This window comes from Pelobates fuscus, chromosome 11 (assembly GCF_036172605.1).
Source record: "Pelobates fuscus isolate aPelFus1 chromosome 11, aPelFus1.pri, whole genome shotgun sequence".
Taxonomy (NCBI): domain Eukaryota; kingdom Metazoa; phylum Chordata; class Amphibia; order Anura; family Pelobatidae; genus Pelobates; species Pelobates fuscus.
Genome location: NC_086327.1, coordinates 23303034 through 23323803, shown reverse-complemented (window position 1 = coordinate 23323803; position 20770 = coordinate 23303034). Strand labels below are relative to the sequence as shown.

At 41.0% G+C, this 20770-nt stretch overlaps 1 protein-coding gene across 1 annotated transcript in view; it reads left to right on the top strand.

The window, feature by feature from the left end:
• The window catches only part of ERFL (ETS repressor factor like), a 57851-nt gene extending 40522 nt beyond the window's left edge, over nt 1-17329 (top strand). The window contains exons 2-6 of the mRNA XM_063436114.1: nt 2913-2984; nt 6507-6741; nt 10827-11004; nt 15012-15126; nt 16794-17329. Coding sequence (XP_063292184.1) covers nt 2921-2984; nt 6507-6741; nt 10827-11004; nt 15012-15126; nt 16794-17329 — 1128 coding nt within the window. The 5' untranslated portion in view covers nt 2913-2920. The remainder of the gene's footprint in view (nt 1-2912; nt 2985-6506; nt 6742-10826; nt 11005-15011; nt 15127-16793) is intronic.
• The last annotated feature ends 3441 nt before the right edge of the window (nt 17330-20770 follow it).

Sequence of the window (20770 nt, the reverse complement as noted above, 5' to 3'; positions counted from 1 at the left end):
ACAGTAAAATTACACCTGAGGAAATGATTTCTATCACCTCCATACCAAGTGAACTCTGTATCTCTTCTCCTTTACACTGTCTCTTTGGGAGTGCTCTCTCTCTCTCTCTCTCTCACACATCTCCTCTCTCTCAGCACTGTCTCACTTACATTTCACTCCTCTCTCAAACTCTCTCTTTCAATTCCTCTTTCTCTCTCACATCATCTCTCTCTCTCTCTCTCTCTCTCTCTCTGTTATGCACTCTCTCTCTCCAACTCTCTCTCTCAATCTCTCCCTCCAACTCCATATCTCTCTGTCTTTCTCTCTCCCTACAAGTCTCTCTCAGTCTCTCTCTCCCTCTTTTCCTATTTCTCTCAATCTCTCTTTTCCCATCTATCTCTCCCAGTCTCTCTCTCTTCCTCTATCTACCTCTTTCTCAATATATCTTTCTCTCTCTCTCTTTCAAACTCTTCTTCTCTCTCTCCCTCCCCCCTCTCTCTCCATTTCTACCCCCCTCTCTCTCCCAGTCTCTCTCTCTCTCTCTCTCTCTCTCCCTCCATCTCTCTCTCTTTCCCAGTCTGTCTGTCTCACTTACATTCCACTCCTCTCTCAAACTCTCTCTCTCTCTCTCTCTCTCTCTCTCTCTCTCTCTCTCTCTCTCTCTCTCTCTCTCTCTCTCTCCCCCACCCCCCCGGTTATTTATTCTCTCTGCCTTTTCCCATTTATCTCCTTGCTAGGTTTATTCTCCCCTGTCCCCTTCTCCTTGTTTCTCCTGTTGCAAATTGGAGCTGGGAGGGCAGAGAACAGAGATAAACAAACAGTCACTTAATGAAGATAAACCGACTGGTCAAACACATGGGGTCTGGCTGCTGTGACTGCTCATCCCAACCCAGACCCTGGGCTGCTGGGCTGGGGACACAGTGACAGCACAAGTTTGGAAGGGGGGGGGGGGGGGGGGAGGGCAGTAACTTGCACTGCGGAGACAGTAACTAGCACTGAACTAGAGATGAGATAGAAACCCTGAGATTGTACAGGAAGGTGCCGCAGAGTGATCATCAGACACTGTAACAAGACTGTAACAGGATCTGGGGTGATATCTGTGATGTTTCCTGTAGTTACCTCTAAGAAAGAGAAGAAAGGCCTTAGACAAACTCCCTCTCATCTCTCTACACCCCCCAACCTGCATGTCACACAGGAGGCGTGAAAAACAACAAAAACCCAGCCTAGGGCCCCACTTTTCCGCTGCACCCCATCTGCTGTCTGGTTGATCATTATCTGGATTTGGCTTGTCTTAGACTGCCGGGGGGCTGCTGGGGAGGGGAGAGCAGCTCAGAAGACTTGGTGGAAAAGATCAAGCACAGGAGGGGGGTGTGAGAAGAGGAGGGGGCCGATTTTTGCTAGTGGCTCAGAGAGAGCAGGATATTTCGTTTCCCGGCCATGTTATCAAGTTGTTTGTACAAGGAATAAGTGGGGGTGAGGAGGGAGGAGGGGGTGTCTTATCAGGAATCTGATACATTGAGTAAAGTAAGTGCAGGGCCTGGTTTACCCGATACAAGCAAACTGCAACTCCAGGTATTGTGATCTCCAAATACTATCACCTTCAGCCATCCAATGATGACCCAGAGGTATTGGGATCAGTCTGCTTTGTATATTAAGGATGCACTGACATGCAGTGAGTTCTGCTATAGGCAGAGTTCTACCAGTGAAGCAATCTCCATGGTAACAATGGAATGTCCCAGCTGACCGCGTCACTTTTAGAACTTTGTCCCAGAAATGTTTATTTTTTTTATTTATTTTTATTAACCACTTATTGACCTGATGACCCTCTGGCACCATATACAGCTTGCCATTTGGCTAGTGCTTATTGCACTCTTGTCAGAAGCTGTTAGACTGCAATGTTCATTACCCTCAGCCAGTCGGGAGCTGATGTGTTCGAGGTGGTTTGGGTGTATACTGGTGGCAACTTTAAAGTTTGCTGTTGCTTAAAGGTTATGTATAAGTTAATTATTATGGAGATATCTCAGGTTGCCCCCTTCTCGTGATAAACTTGGCTGTGAGTGCTAAGGGTGGGTATATGTGTGCATGTGTATGTGTGTGTGTGTGTGTGTGTGTGTGTGTGTGTGTGTGTGTATGTGTATGTGTGTGTGTGTGTGTGTGTGTGTATGTGTATGTGTGTGTGTGTGTACAGGTGATCGGAGAGGGAGACCTTGCACTACGTGTCTCTGAATCTTTTGTGTGTGTGTGTGTGCGTGTTACGTGTCTCTGGATATTATTGTGTTTTTTTTCTGCTTTTATTCAAACTGATCTTTTGTTTTTTCTTCCTCTGTTTTATCTCCCCCCCCCTTATCTGTCATTTAATCCTACACCTGTACATTCCATCACCAATTTTTATAAATTGGACCTCTTGCACTATTCATTCCCCCCTCCCCCCCCCCCCCCCCCACACACACACACAAACACTAAAAATGACATTTTGTATCTGTGTCGGTCTGTGCCCATTCCGTGATTTATTGTGTTTTTTTTCCCTTATCCATGTATTATCTATTTTCATTCCTGCATTTGACCTATACATTCCCTCCCTTGCACTGTTCATTCAATCACCTGCTCCATTAATAATTCCCTGGTATAATTGGTCATTTGAATAATTTTTGTTTGCCTAACTTGTTGATTCCTCATTTTAATTCCATCACTTTCTGCATCTCCCAAATCCATTCCTTCTCCTGAAAATTCCTCTATAATCCTGTGCACCCTTTATACTTCTTGGCACTTTTAACCATTTCGTGTTCTCCTTGTGTCCCTATTCTCAAACTCTCACCTCTTGTAATCACTTCACACATGCCCTCCATCATTATCTCACCTTTACTCACTGACATTCCCCCATGCCCTGCCCCCCCACCCCCTCACTCTTCCCTCGCCCACCTACCTGTCTGCAGACTCAGCCATGGATTGTAGCTGTGTATCTGACATTCTCCTCACACCATCAATGCCAGCTCTCTGGACTCCAGGTAAATTATTCCTTTCTTCCTAATACACAGACTGTCCCACCTGTTCCAGGTATAACGACTTGGGGACAGAGGCACTACACTGAGATGTAGGGAGAGCTGGGAATCGATTTGCAAAGTTTAGAACAAAATAACCATATAAGGAAATTAGAATATCAGATCAGCTATATAGAATAACCCTTTAAATACTAATTCATAAAGTGTTAAAATGTATTAAAAAATGGTAGAAAATAGAAAAAGGAATTTCAAATTGCAGACAGAAGCAGCAATAATTATCTATCTATCTATCTGTCTGTCTGTCTGTCTGTCTGTCTATTTTTCTATCTATCTATCTATCTATCTGTCTGTCTGTCTGTCTGTCTGTCTGTCTGTCTATCTATCTATCTATCTATCTATTTGTCTGTCTGTCTGTCTATCTGTCTGTCTATCTATCTATCTATCTATTTATCTATTTATCTATCTATCTATCTATCTATCTATTTATCTATCGATCGATCTATCTATCTATCTATCTATCTATCTATCTATCTATCGATCTATCTATCGATCTATCTATCTATCGATCTATCTATCTATCTATCTATCTATCTATTTTTCTATCTATCTATCTATTTTTCTATCTATCGGTCTATTTTTCTATCTATCGGTCTATTTTTCTATCTATCTATCTATCTATCTATCTATCTATCTATCTATCTATCTATCTATCGGTCTATTTTTCTATCTATCTATCTATCTATCTATCTATCTATCTATCTATCTATCTATCGGTCTATTTTTCTATCTATCTATCTATCTATCAGTCTATTTTTCTATCTATCTATCTATCTATCTATCTATCTATCTATCTATCTATCGGTCTATTTTTCTATCTATCTATCTATCTATCTATCAGTCTATTTTTCTATCTATCTATCTATCTATCAGTCTATTTTTCTATCTATCTATCTATCTATCTATCTATCTATCTATCTATCTATCTATCTACATTTTACCTATATAACCATTAAATAGTCTAAAATACAGCAAGCCGCTTGTTGTCTGTTTAGGACATAATAATCATATTATACATTTAACAATATTTAAAGTTTTGTCTGATTCCTCTAACTGTAAGAACACATCATATAAACTATTTTTCAAAAAGCCATTTACGAAAAACAAATTCATGTTAACCCAGTGGTTCCACAATCAGTCCTCAAGGCACCCCTATCAGTCCAGGATTTAGGGATTACCCAGTTGTGTTTAAGATTTAAAAAAAAAAATCTTAGATACAACTGGGTAATCCCTAAATCCTGGACTGATAGGGGTGCCTTGAGGACTGGCTTGGGAACCACTGTGTTAACCCTTAAGCCTTGACTTGTTATACATTTCTGTTACATTAAGTTAAATTTAGATATATGTGTCCCCTGTTTGGGTTCTACTGGGTTATTCACCGGTGTTAAGGAATTTGGTGACATTTTTATTCCAAAACAGCCTTACTGAAACTTCATTTTTTAATTCAGGCTAATTTGGTCTACAATTCACTAAACTTGAAGACTATTGAAATTCAAATGGCAAAATGTAGGCAAAAATCACTGCTCTGGAAGAATTCTCAAACTGAATTAGCCACAGTATGGCCTGAATTTTGCCATCAGGATTTATATTAACTAGAATTTGTAGTTACGAGTTGTTTTGTTTTAATAGTTGTTAGTGAATAACTATGTTTGAATTAAATTTAAAGGGACACTAATCTCAATGAAGTGGTTTGGGTGCAGTGGCCCTGTCCTTATAACCAGTTTTTAGAAACGTCAATGTTTACATTGTGGGGCTAAATCCACCTCTAGGGGCTGTCTTCTCTATCTTTTCTATGGGAAACTTCGGATGGGTGCATGGGGGGACCTATAATTTGGGACAGATTTGCATTCTCAGTGGTATTGTGTTCCTTTAACTTCTTCAAACTCAGAATTTTACATGAACACAGGTAATAAGACTTGCAGGAATAGGCAAGGGAAAGCACTTTATCTGAGAATAAATGTGAATAACAGTTGATCATTATTTTTATTTTTCATACAAAATATGTTGAATTTGTATGGTTTATTTTTTTCAACCCCTCTATACCTTTTTGATTTATATCTGTCAATTACTAAGCTATGCTTAAAAGGGGACTATCAGTAGAATTTGTAATACATATTTTATTACTTCTTATAAAATGAAGTGGGCAAACCCATACTGCTCTATTTAGCTCGGTGGGGAACTGAGGCTCCCTGTCAATCATTCTTAGTAGCTCTGTCCTTCTGTCACTGATCATAGTAAATGGTCGCTTACTAAAGTGATAATTGTCTGAAATTCAAATGTAAGGACAGAATAGCTAAACTAGAGGTGTAGCTTTCTTGGATTTTTATCCAAGTTGACTAATTACCCTTACGTCAATGTAAGGAATGCAAAGGCTGTGCAGGACCGGACTGCGTAGTGATGTCAAGAGCAAAATATAAAAAAAAAAAAAAAATCAAAACACACAAAAAACAAACAAACAAACAAACGATTTAAATGAAACAGAGCAACACATGAAAGAAAAAGTTATTGGTGACTTCTTCGGTTTAATTGAAATATCTCTGGCCCTATAAAGCAGCTACGTAATCTAAGAATTTATTCCAATCTCTACATAAAACAGTATAGTGTATTTTATTTCAACATAAAGGCAGCCATCTTGTATCATAACACAATTTAAAAATTTACTCTAGATTTTAATTTTCTGTGCTGAGAACATTAGTAAATATGATTGGTTAATAAAAGTGACCCAGTAGCCAATCAGAAGCTGGAATTCCCTGAGTTAAAGGATCACTATAGTGTCAGGAGAACAAACTTATTTTCCTGACAATATATACTCCTTAGGAGCACCCCACCCTCAGGGCCCCCCTCCCTTGGCGCTGAAGGGGTTAGAACCCCTTCAGTTACTTACTTTAATCCTCTCCTCCCCCGCCGACGTCAGCTCCCGAGTGGAGCGGAATGCGCATGCGCGGCAAGAGCCGCGCGCGCATTCAAACAGTCCATAGGAAAGCATTTCTCATGGACGTTCTGCACGCTGGATGCGAATTTCGCATCCAGCGCCGCAGAAGCGCCTCTAGTGGCTGTCAGGAAGACAACCACTAGAGGCTGGATTAACCCTGCAATGTTTCTCTGAAACTGCTATGTTTACATCTTAAGGGTTAAAACCTGGGGGACCTGGCATTTCTCTTCTCAAATGTTTTTTTTTTTTTTTTAAATTGTCAACTCAAAATACAGCCATGTGACCTGGAGTCACACATCCTCAAGTATAGATCTGTTAATATATCTCCACATTTACACATAATGTATCAATCTCGTTCAATACACAGGGGCTTATACTAAACTGAAAAATTAGGTGAATTCAAAGTGAACTGCAATTTTAAGGCAAAAACAACCAAATCGGAAAAATTCTCCAATTCAGTTGTGTTCTTAGCTCGGCTATTTTGGCCTTTTATTTGTCCTTTCTTTGTGTAAAGTTTCACCTAGCCATCTTTACTCCAGGTTTTGCGTTTCCTGATTGGGCTTACAAGCCGGAGTCCAGCCCAGGATCCAGACAGATTCAGCTCTGGCACTTCATTCTGGAGCTGCTCCAAAAAGAGGAATATCATGACGTCATCGCTTGGCAAGGGGACTACGGAGAGTTTGTCATCAAGGACCCAGACGAGGTGGCGCGCCTGTGGGGAATCCGCAAATGCAAACCACATATGAACTATGACAAGCTGAGCCGAGCACTCAGGTACGTGTGAGGGGAGAATCATTTTGATAAAAATAAATAAATGTCCAGATACATTGCAATTAATTGCCATAATAACATTTGAGTGAGTAGATCCACCATGTCGCTTTCATTTACGCAAAATAAAATTATTTTTTTGATTCTGTTTAAATGTTGTTTTTATTTTTGGTCTTTCTAATGTGTCACTTTTTAAAGTTATTTTTGAATAAATGTACTAGCAGCTATTTAACAGCATGGGCCCTCTTCGTTAAGGCATACAAAGGCACAAACAAAATGTAATTGTCCGATGGTGGGCAAAGCCTTCTTTTTCACACAACCAATCATAAGATGTTAGATGACCTCACACTAGCCTCAGCCAACAATCAAGTTAGACAGTAGAAAAAGCCATTTATTTTTTAATAGTCTCGCCCAAAAGGAAAATAACAGTAGATTGAAGATATGGTACATTAATAAAAACATATAGTCAGTAGTAAGAGAAAAACATTATTATGTTAAAAAAAAATCCATGCTCTTGGATGTTACAGACACCCAAGATAATTCACTTTTGCCAAAAGTATATCAGTAAAAACCAGGGCTCAATGAATAAGATAATTGTAAATCTTACTTTCATATTACAAAGGAGTCCCAAGCTCGTACTTTCAATCTCTGGATAATGAGACTCGTAGTACAGCAGTCACTGGAGATGAGCACAGTTGTCTATCACTGCACTTAAACAAGGGCAGTCATTAATGCAGCTTATTAACTACAGGTTAATGTGAGGGGATACTAATGCAGTTTTGATGTATAGATCATGCCCATGCAGTCTCATTGCTCAATTCTTTGCCATTTAGGAGTTAAGTCACTTTTGTTTCTGTTTATGCAGCCCTAGCCACACCTCCCCAGATTCTGACTCATGCAGCCTCCATGAAAAATGGTTTAATTTTCAATCATATCTTACAGCAGAGTGTGTTTGCTTTAGATGTTCTTATCTCCTGCTCTGTTAATTGAACTTTAATTTTTTAAGTTTTATAATGGGCTGTTGTAGGCTCTACAACATTTAACAGATCAGGAGATACAACATAACAAATTAAATACACTGCAATAAAAGAAGCTAAACATTTTGATTCACTTTCAGGAAGTGCATATGGAAGTTGTGTGAGTCTTAGTGAGAGGAGGTGTGGTTTGGGATATATAAACAAAGTGATTTAACATCTAAATGGCAGAGAATTGACCAGTCAGGCCGTCAAGCATGATATATACATCAAAACTACTTTATAAAGCTAACAGTTAGTTTTGTTCTTATAGTGTCAATTTAAGGGTGTGTTTGTGTGGTCATCAGTAGATTTTTGAGTTAGTGGAAACCACCACATGGAAATGTATGATTCCGAGGAGCATGTATGATCATTTAGACATCAGGGCAATAATATCTACATTTTTGGAAAAGCATATGGATTACATATATAGAATACCCCTGCTCCAAATTCAATGGAAGTTAGAAGAAGATCTGTGCCTTAGCTTGTACAGCGGAGTGTGAAACTAAGGTCCTTCAGAAATTGTTTGACCAGAACATCTATAATTCTCTGCCAGACTTTCTACTGTAGTTTATAATCTGGGTGCTCCTTAGTTCTACTCTCCTGTATAAAGTAATCCAATTTACTACACCTGATGAAGGTTATTCAACTGAAACATTGCCATTTGTTTTATTGATGATACAATAAAGCTGTAGAGTTTGCTCCCTCTTTTTTACATTTTGAGGTGAAATTGGCAGACTGAGAATCATGTGAAAGTTTTGTTTAATGAGCCCTTAGACACCGTGATGTTTAGAATATGTCTATAGTAAAAGTTTGAGGAGTTCTTGGTGAAGAATAGTTGAGCCAGTAGTATTCATCTGTTCTTTGATCAAACAAGCTTTGAGCCAGCCCCAAGGGGAAATACACAAATAAATTTACATAGGAGTGAAACCAGAGCTTCAGATTAGCAAATGATTATGGATTATCTTTTAGTCACTTGGATGCACTGAACACATAGTTACCAGCCAATTTAGCAAGCTCTGTGTGTATTGTATAGAAGCCAGTAGGCATGCAGAAGATAGCAGAACTTTGAATGGACTCCCAGGTGCAGATGACCTCTGGTTCCCCGGCTGCTGTAATCTATAACTCGGCCAAAAATATGGAAAACCTCTGGCACTCCAGCTTCTGTGAAATTCAACCCCCACCCTGCCAAGCCAACCAAGCGTCATGCCCAAGGCAGCCAGAGTTGGCCATTCTTTGGGATTTCAGATTCCACTGACTACAGTTCCCATCATGCATAGACGGAATAAAAAAGGAAAATAAAATCCAGCCGCAATGGTTTATAAATGCCAATAGGCTATCCGAGACTATTGGGATTTGTGGTCTGCAGCACTAGAAATGACAGAGGCCAGTGGTAACTATGGCTGCCTGAGAGTGGTGTGAGTAATATAAAGAATGAGACAGAATAATCGAAACGGAGGCAGGGGTCACACAGGCCACAAATTAGAAATGTATGGGCATCCACAATCCTTCCATGTGCATGGAGCAGCTAGTTTAAGTCCAGGCGGTCCCCAAGGGGCTGGTGGGTATATAGGTAGGGGGGGCCCTCATTCCTCTACCGAAAAATCACTTTTGACATTTAATTTCAAAAATCTTTTCTTGCCTAACACGTGGGTGATATGTTTGCCCTGTAACACGGCACGGGATCTCAAGAGAGGAGGAGAGGGTGGTGTGTGGGTTTATGTAATATATCTATCTTTACAAAAAATAAAGCACGTTCATGGGTTTGTAGCTATCTATTATATAATTTTACATACGTTACCGTGTGTATTGTGTGTTGGGGAGTTTATTTACTTAGGAGAATAAAAGATCTGTCTAATATATTATATAAAACATATAACATATATTTTAGTCAGGCTGAATTTGTCTGATAATTTGTCTTGCTGTTTTATGCAGTACAAAGCGTTGTATTTCTCCATATACTACTTTCTATAATAATGTCTCATACTGCACTATATAAACTCTCCATATTATTCCTTCTATTGATTGACCAATATTACCACCTAATTCACTGTGTAACCAACCACTTTTAACCCTTTCTGTTGCTCCACCTTCAATGATATGCAAGCACTATATGGCCTTACTGATTAACCCCTTCTAATGCTTGGCTGAGAACACCACCTAATGCACTGAATAAGCCACTATTCAATCCCCTTTTATTGTTCTGTCTGCAATGTGATTTAATACCCCCCCAATCGTCCATTTTACCCGTTGTTGCCTCTAATGCTATCTAATCTCTATGAAATGCCTGATTTAACCCCTTCCATTGATCCACCTATATTGCCCCCTAATGCCCTATGAAATGCCCAATTTAACCCCTACTTTTGATCCACTTAAAGACAATGCCCCATATAGCTCTTTGTTTAAAACCCTTGTACTGCTTGGCATATAATTATACCACCACTTAATGCCCAATGTAACTTCTAATTTAAGCTTCATTCTATCCCTCCCAATATTGCCATCTAATGCTCCGTTTAAATCCCCTACTGAGCTAATTCCTCTTGTAAACGCTTATTTTTATGTATTCTGCTACACCTATAATCTAGTCTCATATGTAAACCTTCTTTTGCTCCACCCATAACACAACACAACCTAATGCCCATACACCCCCTATTTAATAGCTTCAAATCCTGCCTAATGTCACTCAGAACAACCATAGCCTGCCTCTCCCCCCTTAGCAGGGAGACCCTCTTCATACATTATAGCAATAGCTAAACGCCTGACAGCTAATCACTGTTCCTTTATTTCTCTACATTGAGTTCTTACAGCCACCATACTTGCAAAGCATCAGGGGAGATGTAGTCCACAACATCTGAAGTGCCGAAGGTTGCCTAACCCCGCTCTATAAAACACAAACTCACGATGTACTATCTTTGCAAGAATGTCACAAAAGTGCAATCATATTGACTATGTCATTAATACGTGGTGTGTCTGAATGTATTAAAGAGCAACACATCTTCCAGTAATGTGTATGAATGTATCACTGAGCCATTCTTTTGCTTGATGCAATTCCCCTAAATCCTTTTTTCTCCCTTGAAGGTATTATTACAACAAGCGGATTCTACACAAAACTAAAGGAAAGCGTTTTACCTACAAATTTAACTTCAGTAAAGTCGTGTTGGTGAACTACCCTCTGTTGGATATGGCCAATTCTTCTCTCCTGCTTGGGCAAAGCGCATTTCCTGGAGCCCACTCACATGATCCGTTCACTCCAGAGGTAAGTGGGCCAATGTCACAGGGTTATAAGACAAGGTCAGACATAAACAGACCCTAAGCTGCTGTCAGAGACAGATTAATTACTGATCATTCTGAGCCGTGACAATATGGCGGCCACTGCGAGAAGTACATGGTCTGCGCTTAATTCCCTAAATTAAGAATTGGTAACATAAACATGAGAATTTCAAGATTCAGGTCAAGATAACAACATGAAAAAATAGATCAACTGCAGAATATTTTTACAATTTGCATTTGCAGGAAAAATGTATTGTCAGCTCTTCGATGGAGCTGATGTGCACTGAAGACATCACATAGCTTATCTCATTGAGTGTGCCCGCTACTGGCAAGCTACGGGTCATCTCTTACCAACTTGGTAGAAGAAACCTTGGCTTAATAAAAGGGTGATCCTTACTTGGTGTCCCACATTGAGTAGACAGTTTATTTTGTATTGCGCAATGCAAGCATTGTATCTATCAGTATTATATATATGTATATATAAATTACTTTTCAGACTGAGAATTGAATCAAAATCTTTTAAAATATGTTGAGTTAAAAGAATACTCAAAGTACTATAACCACTACAGGCCACTGTAGTAATTATGGTTACTGGAGTGTCCTGGCTCCTTTAAAGGGTAAGTAGTAGATCAGTTTAACAACTAACATGGGGCCCATCACGTCCCTCCTCTGTACAGCTGAAGCCTCTAAGCCAGGCAGTGAGAATTCACAGCTGGCGCACTCAACTTAGCTCAAATGGCGTCTGGCGGACCCTGGATGTGTTGTCAAACTAGAGAGGCTTGTAGTTGTTATGGTGCTCACAGTGTTCCTTTAAGTATTTATAGTCCCCCCCACTACCCTGTGGCATTATGTCAACTTGTTCACACATAACACAACTTCATGTATTGTGTAAAATGTAGGATTATTTACTAAACAGTGTGCAGCAAAATTCAGGCAAAAATAATTCAGCTGCAAAATAGCACGATAGGAGAATTTTATTTTGTCCTCTATGTCTGGAAACTGGTAGTCAGTTTATTAGATCTCATTGTTTAGCTTCGTAAACTCTGTATTCGGTAATCTTCAAACTAATAGCAGTAATTAATGGATGTTTGAGGATGCCTTGGATACGTCAAGTGGAATAGTTAATCTTGATGGGAATTCTTGACACTTATGAGCTGGGTTGTATGTGCAAAGCCTGGCCAGTGTGTTTATTTCAACAAAGAGAGCCACTTCATTAGACAAGCCTCTTCACGTCAATGCAATTCTCCAGGGTGAAGCCGTATTACTCCACATTCTATGTGCCATAGGACAGGATCAGAATTTGAAATATTCCGTTCGTAGCTGGGTAGTGATGTCCCGAACGGTTCGCAGGCGAATAGTTCCTGGCGAACATCGCGTGTTCGCGTTCACCATGGATGGCGAACATATGCGATGTTCGGTCCGCCTCCTATTCGTCAACATTGAGTAAACTTTGACCCTGTACCTCACAGTCAGCAGACACATTCCAGCCAATCAGCAGCAGACCCTCCCTCCCAGACCCCTCCCACCTCCTAGACAGAATACAATTTAAATTAATTCTGAAGCTGCATTCATTTTTTTTTTGTGGTCTTTCAGCCAAATTTACTAATACTAAGTAAAAATTCCGTAGTAGTAGTAAATTGTGCCCCTACTCGCAATACCGCGAGTAGGGGAATGTCTATTAAACAGTGAGCAGCCTGTGGCTGCTCACTGTTAAAAAAAAAAAGGGTCCCCCCTCCCTGAGCGGGTGGGGGCCCTAAAGTAAAAGAAGGGGGGAGGACCTATTGTCCTCCCCCTGGCCCCCACCCCTGAGTGGCGGGTAGGGGCCCTAAATACCAATGGGGGGACCTATTGTCCTCCCCCCAGCCCCCGGCCCTGAGCGGCAGGTGGGGGCCCTAAAAAAAAGTCTGTCCCCCCCCAGGTGACTAGGGGTCCCCAAACCCCTAGTCACCCCCCCCAAAAAAAATGATCCCCCTACCTACCCCCCTCACCCTAAAAATAATGAGGGGGGTTTTAACATTTAACTTAGAACCTGTTAAAAAAAAAATAACTTACCATTCGATGTTTTCTTCATCTTCACCCGGCGAGGGCTCCGCGCAGACTGAGCTCTGCAGGGTGGGGGAAGGCTTATAAAGTCTCTTCATTTACCTGTCAGAGCATTCTGATTGGATGGCTTAAACCCACCAATCAGAGTGCTCTGAGCCTAATTGCAGGGCGGGGCAAGGCTTTATAAGCCTTCCCCCGCCCTGCAAAACTCAGTCTGCGTGGAGCCCTCGCCAGGTGAAGATGGACTATTTTTTTTTGCGCTCGTTTTTTTTTTATTGCGTCGGTTATTATGGATATTTATTTGGCCTTTTTTGGGGCTGAAAAAAGAAGATTTTAGAAGAAAGAAAACATCGAATGTTTTTTTTTTTTTTTTTTTTTTACAGGTTCTTAGTTAAATGTCCCCCCTCATTATTTTTAGGGTGAGGGGGTAGGTAGGGGGATCATTTTTTTGGGCGGGGAGGGGGTGACTAGGGGTTTGGGGACCCCTAGTCACCTGGGGGGGAACATTTTTTTTTAGGGCCCTCACCCGCCACTCAGGGGTGGGGGCCGGGGGGGAGGATAATAGGTTCCCTCCCCCACCCGCCGCTCAGGGGTGGTGGCTGGGGGGGAGGACATTAGGTCCCCCCCTATTGGTATTTAGGGCCCCCACCCGCCGCTCAGGGGTGGGGGCCGGGGGGAGGACAATAGGTCCCCCCTATTGGTATTTAGGGCCCCCACCCGCCGCTCAGGGGTGGGGGCCAGGGGGAGGACATTAGGTTCCCCCCCTATTGGTATTTAGGGCCCCCACCTGCCGCTCAGGGGTGGGGGCCGGGGGGAGGACAATAAGTCCCCCTCCCCTATTGATATTTAGGGCCCCCACCCACCGCTCAGGGGTGGGGGCCGGGGGGAGGACAATAGGTCCCCCCCTATTGGTATTTAGGGCCCCCCCCGCCGCTCAGGGGTGGGGGCTGGGGGGGGGAGGACAATAGGTCCCCCTCCCCTATTGGTATTTAGGGCCCCCACCCGCCGCTCAGGGGTGGGGGCCATGGGGGAGGACATTAGGTCCCCCCCTTATTCTTGTTTAGGGCCCCCACCCACTGCTCAGGTGGGTGGGGGCCTATCACTATTGTGGCCAGAAAGAATCCCTGTGGGTTTTAAAATTTGCCTGCTATTGAAGTCTATGGCGGTTCGCCAGGTTCTCCCGTTTGCGGAAGTTCACGTTCGCCGTTCGCGAACGGAAAATTTCATGTTCGCGACATCACTATAGATGGACATTAATAAATCGAGCTTGCACAAGGTCCAATCTTTGATATTTTTAGCCCATTACATTTAATTTCAGATGCAGTCCCATACCCTTGCAGTAGTTTTGGTATATTAAAATTATTACTATATTTTTTGTCTCTGCAATACTCTTTAATGTGCCTTCTTATTTAATTATTATATCATCTACTAATTTCACTTCTCCCTAAGTCCAACCTCTAATATTGCCACAACTTCCCTGTATCGTCCCCTGAGAAACAACAAGAATATAGTGATTACAGAGGAATCTTAAAACAAGTCAAAGCATGACATATGCTCCCAGTGAAGTGAGCAAAGAATATCTCCTCCAATATCTCCTTTTTAGAAGACAGAAGGAAGTGTTAATTACATCAGTTCACCTCTAGAATGTAAGCTCATTGAGCAGGACCCTCCACCTCTCTGTTCCTGTAAGTCCAGTTGTCTGGTTACAACGTTGGTCCACTCATTGTACAGCGCTACGGAATCTGATGGCGCTATATAAATAATAAAATAATTATAATCCAAACTTACCCCTGCCCTTAAATGTGCAATTCTTTTCACGATTTAAAATGCCAGTTTAATGATGTGTGAGAGTTAACAGATAAAGTAATATATGTATTTAAAGCAGACATGTATGTATGCATAAACTAATTGGAACCTGACTAGACGGATGACAGGAATATTTTGTTACAGGCTTTGCAGTCTCTCTTCTCTCCAACTGGTCGTGCCCCACTCCTGGACCGCCCCCTCACTGTTCCAGATGCAGACAAACTTCGTCTTGAAGCGGCTTTTCCTTTTCTGAATTCTGGTAAGACCGAGTGAAAATCTTTTTTTAAATAAAATAAAAATGGAAAAAACTAAACAAAAACTCCTTAATGGGTTATTTGTTAAAGGGACACTATAGGCACCCAGACCACTTTACCACATGAAGTGGTCTGGGTGCAGTGGTCCTGTTCTCTTGGCCTTTAAAATACTAGGACAAGTTAAAGTTCAACTTCGTGAAGCGACGTTAGATGTCCTCATGCAAAATTTGGGGACGTCCAATGTCTTGAAAATCCCTGTAGTAAAGCATAGATTCAATGATCTCAATTGGGGAAGCTCTAATGCGTGTGGCATTCGCCATGCATGCGCATTATGTTCTTGCATTGCCGCGTCGTTGTGGGAGGATATCATCGATCCAGTGATGAGGGACTTTGGTGCTGGTAACCGTATAAAGGGTTTTTAACGCTTCAATCACTGGATGGCAGTGAGGGAGCTAAATTAAATTAGACCGAGGGAAGCTTGAGCAGTTTTGTATTCATAACGATATAGTTTTGCTCTAAGCTCCAAACTTTTTTCAAAATTTGGGAATAACATTTCAAAGACCACTCAATGTATTATTTCCTAATAATATTTGAAAACCCAACTCTGAATTGTCAACGTGCAAATCTGAGTTAATCTGAAATACTATAGATTGAGGCCCAGGATTAGTTTAGGAATGATTAGCAGCCATTCGGCTAACACAGAAATATCCAAAGTGTGCAATTTCACAGTTAAATTGTTGTATATTAAGTGTGCATTCCAAATTCTGCATGGATTTCGAACCTTTTCAGGTTAATTTAGTTCTGACATCAAATTGCAGGAAAAAAAAAAGTGAATTTGGATTACACTTTCAGAACACGCATTTTTCTGCAATGGTGCTGCTGTTAAGACCAAAATAGAGATTCAGAAACAGAGCACACACAAAAAATATAGTTTTTACATCTTACAAGGATACTTAAAATCACGTCGGTAAACAATTCAGTTACACCATATGGCCACATTCTCACAGTAACCCAATATCGGTGGGTACTACACTAATTTTAACATGGGAGATAAACATGCTAACTGCAATACAAACTGCTTAAAGTGGCTCGGTCATCGCCTAGGGACTTTTCAGGCTTTGCTATGACCCCAGTAGTGACTTCTTCAGGTTTTATTTTTATCGTAGGACGGGGGGGGGGGGGGATTATGCTGACGGAAAGTGACAAAGTTTGTTCATGTGCTGCTTCATTTAGCTTCTTCAATGATGTTACCTCCTTTTGTCATGTATACTCAGCGGTTATGGTGGAAAAAAACAAACAAATGCTGGAAGTGATGACTTACGCTCAGAAGTCATCAAGATACATTAATAAACAGCACAGAACTTGCCAAATGATTTCTAATTGTAATGAATTTCCTCGTTTCCAATTCGTGCTACTTTCTACGCCTACCAGTAGATCAACCCTATGTTTTTAAAGAGCACAAACAAATCCCCAGAGAAGATGGTTATTTCTGTCGTTTTTGGTATCTATAGTTTCTGTGACGGTTTATGTTGGTACTGAAGAGGTTTTGTTGACTAGATTTCCCATCATGTCCAGAGAGACTGTGGCTTCCTGGGCATCAAGGGAATTGTAGTCCAGGTATATATATTATAACATTTGTCAAATTACCTCTTTCTCTTTTTGTTTTTCTTAGGCACCGGTTACACAAAACCACCATCCTTACTGCCCCCCTATAACCGCAACTCCCCATTTCCAGACTACTCCTGGGGATTTAACCCATACCTTTCCAGCAACTTCCCACTCGCCGGCTCTAAGCTGCCCACTTCTCTCTACCCCCCGCAGTTTTACCCCAGCTCCCTCTCCCAACTGCCTCCTCCAGTTTCCTTACTCCCCGGAGACTCTATAGACAGATCTGTCTCTCTATTGCAAGGCATCCCGCAGAGGCTTTGCAGCAACTTAAACCCCCACCTAGTGCCCCCCAGAGGAAGCGGAGAATTAGTGGGGGCACCAGCAGCCAGGAGAGAGAGAGCAGAACCAGAAGGGAAACAGGAACCAGAGTCTGATTCAGATCTGGAAATTACGGACGTGAGCGACTGCAGCTCAGAGGCAGAGGGGTGCGGGTACAGCCCCCCGTGCCCAGGACCAGCACTGGTCAGACCACAAGCAGAAGCTGAACTCCCCAAAGAGGAGGGCAAGACGGCGGAAAAAGCAGCTACCGTGTCCAGCTAGAGATGGGCACACGTGAAAACTATATATAAATGTATAAATATATGGATATAAATATATATATAGCTCTATGGATATATATGGAATAAACAGTGTTTCATTAACCCCTTCATCCCACAAGCCACTCGTTATGCAAATTATTAAATGTATTTACCAATTTCTTGCACTTGCAGCCCAGCGGCTCTCTGCTGCATTGGCAATGCTTCCATGCACACTGCCTATCACTGGCAAGGTAATTAGCTATTCCCTCCAGCGGGTAATACCACCATGGGCCCCCACGGACACTAGGTGAGAACGATTTGACACTGAATAGTGGCATGGTGACAGAGGACTCCAGGTACCATACTGCTTCAATGAGATTAAGTGATTATGGTGCATACACTGTCCCTTTAATATGAAGTTTCTTTATAAAAATAAAAACACAGCCATATCCAGTACAGGCAAAAACTCCCTCCACCAGGCCTGAGTAAACCATATTACTCTTCCTAATGTTATGGGAGTATGACTTCCAATTTAAAAAGAGGGAGATGACACTTACCAGCATTTGTGGCCTGGCTAGTAATGGATGGATCTCTCACGTGCAGGCACTTCCTGCGCTAGATTGAGTGCTCCATCTCCTGGGTGAACCTAGCATCATACTCAAGTCACCAACAGGGTACCACTGGTTAAACACGATTAATTGCCATGATGGAAATAAGAATTCCCCTTCAGCAGAGAGTAGCTTGTAGCCAGTCTATACATTGCTGCCATGGCCATTAACCATGAATGTGGCTTGTGAAAGGATGAAGGGGTGTCCCCCATCTTTCCTGCTGTAGTCCTGTGGACCAGCCTCCCTCTTGCAGGAAATGGGGAAACAAAAAGGTCATTTGGTGTTTATTTTTCTATTGCGATCCTGTTTTAGGCACACAACAAGGCTCACAATCCACCTGGCACACAACGCCACTTGCAGGAGCACATTTATAGAGTTGGACTAAGTACCGTCCTAAAAATATAACCATAAAAGGGTTCTGGTCAATACTCCTGATGTCTGACTACTCTTAACCATCTAGGACAACAGGACACATGGTCCTCCTCTGCTCCACCGACTTCTAAACTACAATACCTATCATCCTTAGACATGCGATTAATGGGAACTCCAGTGAAAATGAAAGGCTACATGTTTAACAAGCCCTCTCATATAGTCAGGTAGCAGATAGTGTGGTTCTGCAAGCAGGCTGCTGTTGGATGTCATAATGGGAGTTGTTGTCAGACAGCTGCAGGTCTCCATTTTCGCTGACAAATTGAGTAGCCTATTGTATAATGAATCAGATATCACTGTGATAGTAAATCAGTGCATTGTTTCACTTAAGCCAGCTTGATCTAAACTTTAAGAGGAATCTATCATAAAAATAATAATGTGTTTTGTACCTTTATATATGCGTTTGTGCCGTGTGGTTGAGTGTTGAGCAAGTTCAAGCACTATGTTATACATTTTTTTTTTTTTTTTTATTGAGATGTAATCCTTACCTGGATCAACTGCACCCATAAATGCTGTCTGAGGATACACCTTGCTCAGTTGCGTACATGGATCAATTGGCCTGTCATCTATGTAATAATGTATTCCCCCCCAATCTACCGCTTCGTGTTTCTCCTACTGTTTGTGACACTATGTAAAGTGAAATTCAATCAACATGTTCGTGGCTGGTGAGATAAGAATTGTACAGGTTTTGCCATCTGGAACATATGGAAATACCGTCAAACAATTACAAGGAAATGTACATCTACACCAAACAAAAGGCTGTGTTTAAAAACAAATTTGACTGCACACACTCTTTTCTCTAAAAGGAAATGGGGGGGGTGAGGAGAAAAGTTTAAAGTTGAGACTAGCGCTCCCCAGTGGCAATATTAACTAACTGCATGAACTCCACGGATTTGTGGAGCAAAATTAATCTTGCCTATTTCCAAATAGCAAATTTTGATTACTCTAATCAGATTAGTGAATAAACCCTTAAATATTAATATACACATTCATACATACTTATTTGCCTTTAAATACAGCTTAAATGTTGGGTGTACATTTCAGAGAATTGATTTTGCCAGATTTTTGGATATAATTGGAGTTTATGCTGTTTCATATAGAGACTTATTTTTTTTCCCCCTCTAACTAAACATATTCGGATGTTAATTTCCTCTGTAAATAATGATTTTGTGTATTATCAGCCCTTCCCATGAAACGGATCAACTTTATAAATAGGAGTTGAAGAAGCACCGCTTTAAATTCTGAAACAATTGGTCTGTTCTAAAACAGTGGATATAACACTCGATTAACATTGCAAAACGTGCGCCAAATTGGAAGTTCTGGAAAAACTCTTCAAGTTAATTATTGTCACATTTTGGGCTATTTTACCAAGAATTAAGCAATTTAGTTTTTCAAATCATTGCAATTCACTGTGAGCAAACCAAAAGACCTTTATATTACACATATTTCTTTTTTTTAGTTTTTTTTACATAGATTTCGCAAGTTACAATATTGTTTGGCTGTTAATCCTTCACAGTGATGTACATGATCTGATCTGACTTCCTCGAAGGTTCCTGTATCTGAGACCAGTACTGAGATAGCTATAACAACATCTAGGCTAAATGCAATCACATACAACATTGTGGCACTACACAAAGAATAAAACTGAACATTCGCGAAAAATTAAAAATGCTATTTCTTAATCCACACCTCTCCTAAACAGTTTAGAAATATTTCCAAAATGAGACTTATGGAGCAGCAAACTCCATGTTTTATACCATAAAAGCATAAAAAAAAAAAAAAAAAAATCACACTGCCTTCTAGATCATATTTTAAGCAATAATATAAATGGTGATATCACATTAAAAAAAAATAGTATATGTTTTAAGCCCTGGGTAGGGACCCGATGACATTTCAGATGGTCCTCGTTATTTGGAAGAGTTCCATCATATTGATTTGGCCACTAAAAATCCCCCATGATAAACTTGAGAAGAGTGGTTTGGTTCGGTAATATTCTTGTAGATTCTAAACAAGAAATGCCAAGGTAATGCCATCTATGTGAATAGGCAGCCAGTGGCTTAGCATAACTGCAGTTCTTGTCTGTTGTCTTTTAGATAAGCTACCTAATTTGCAAGATGATTTGTTGCTCCTGCTTGTCAGACTATTGTAATTTTTGAATTCGTAATTTTTTCTTGTTTTAGAAAAGGATGGAGAAAGTACACATTTCACACACTTTTTTGACACTCGAGAGATGAACTACTATTTCTATGGACCTTAATGTTAATTTCCTTTAAAGGGATGTATAGTCCAAATTGCACATATATCTATTTTAAGCCCTCTGGAGCATTGACGGTGTACCACAAATTTCTGGTTTCTGTGTGTTTGAACATCGCGCAATCCCACTAACCTTTGCCGTAATGTCAAAATGTCTGTTGTGATTTTGGGGG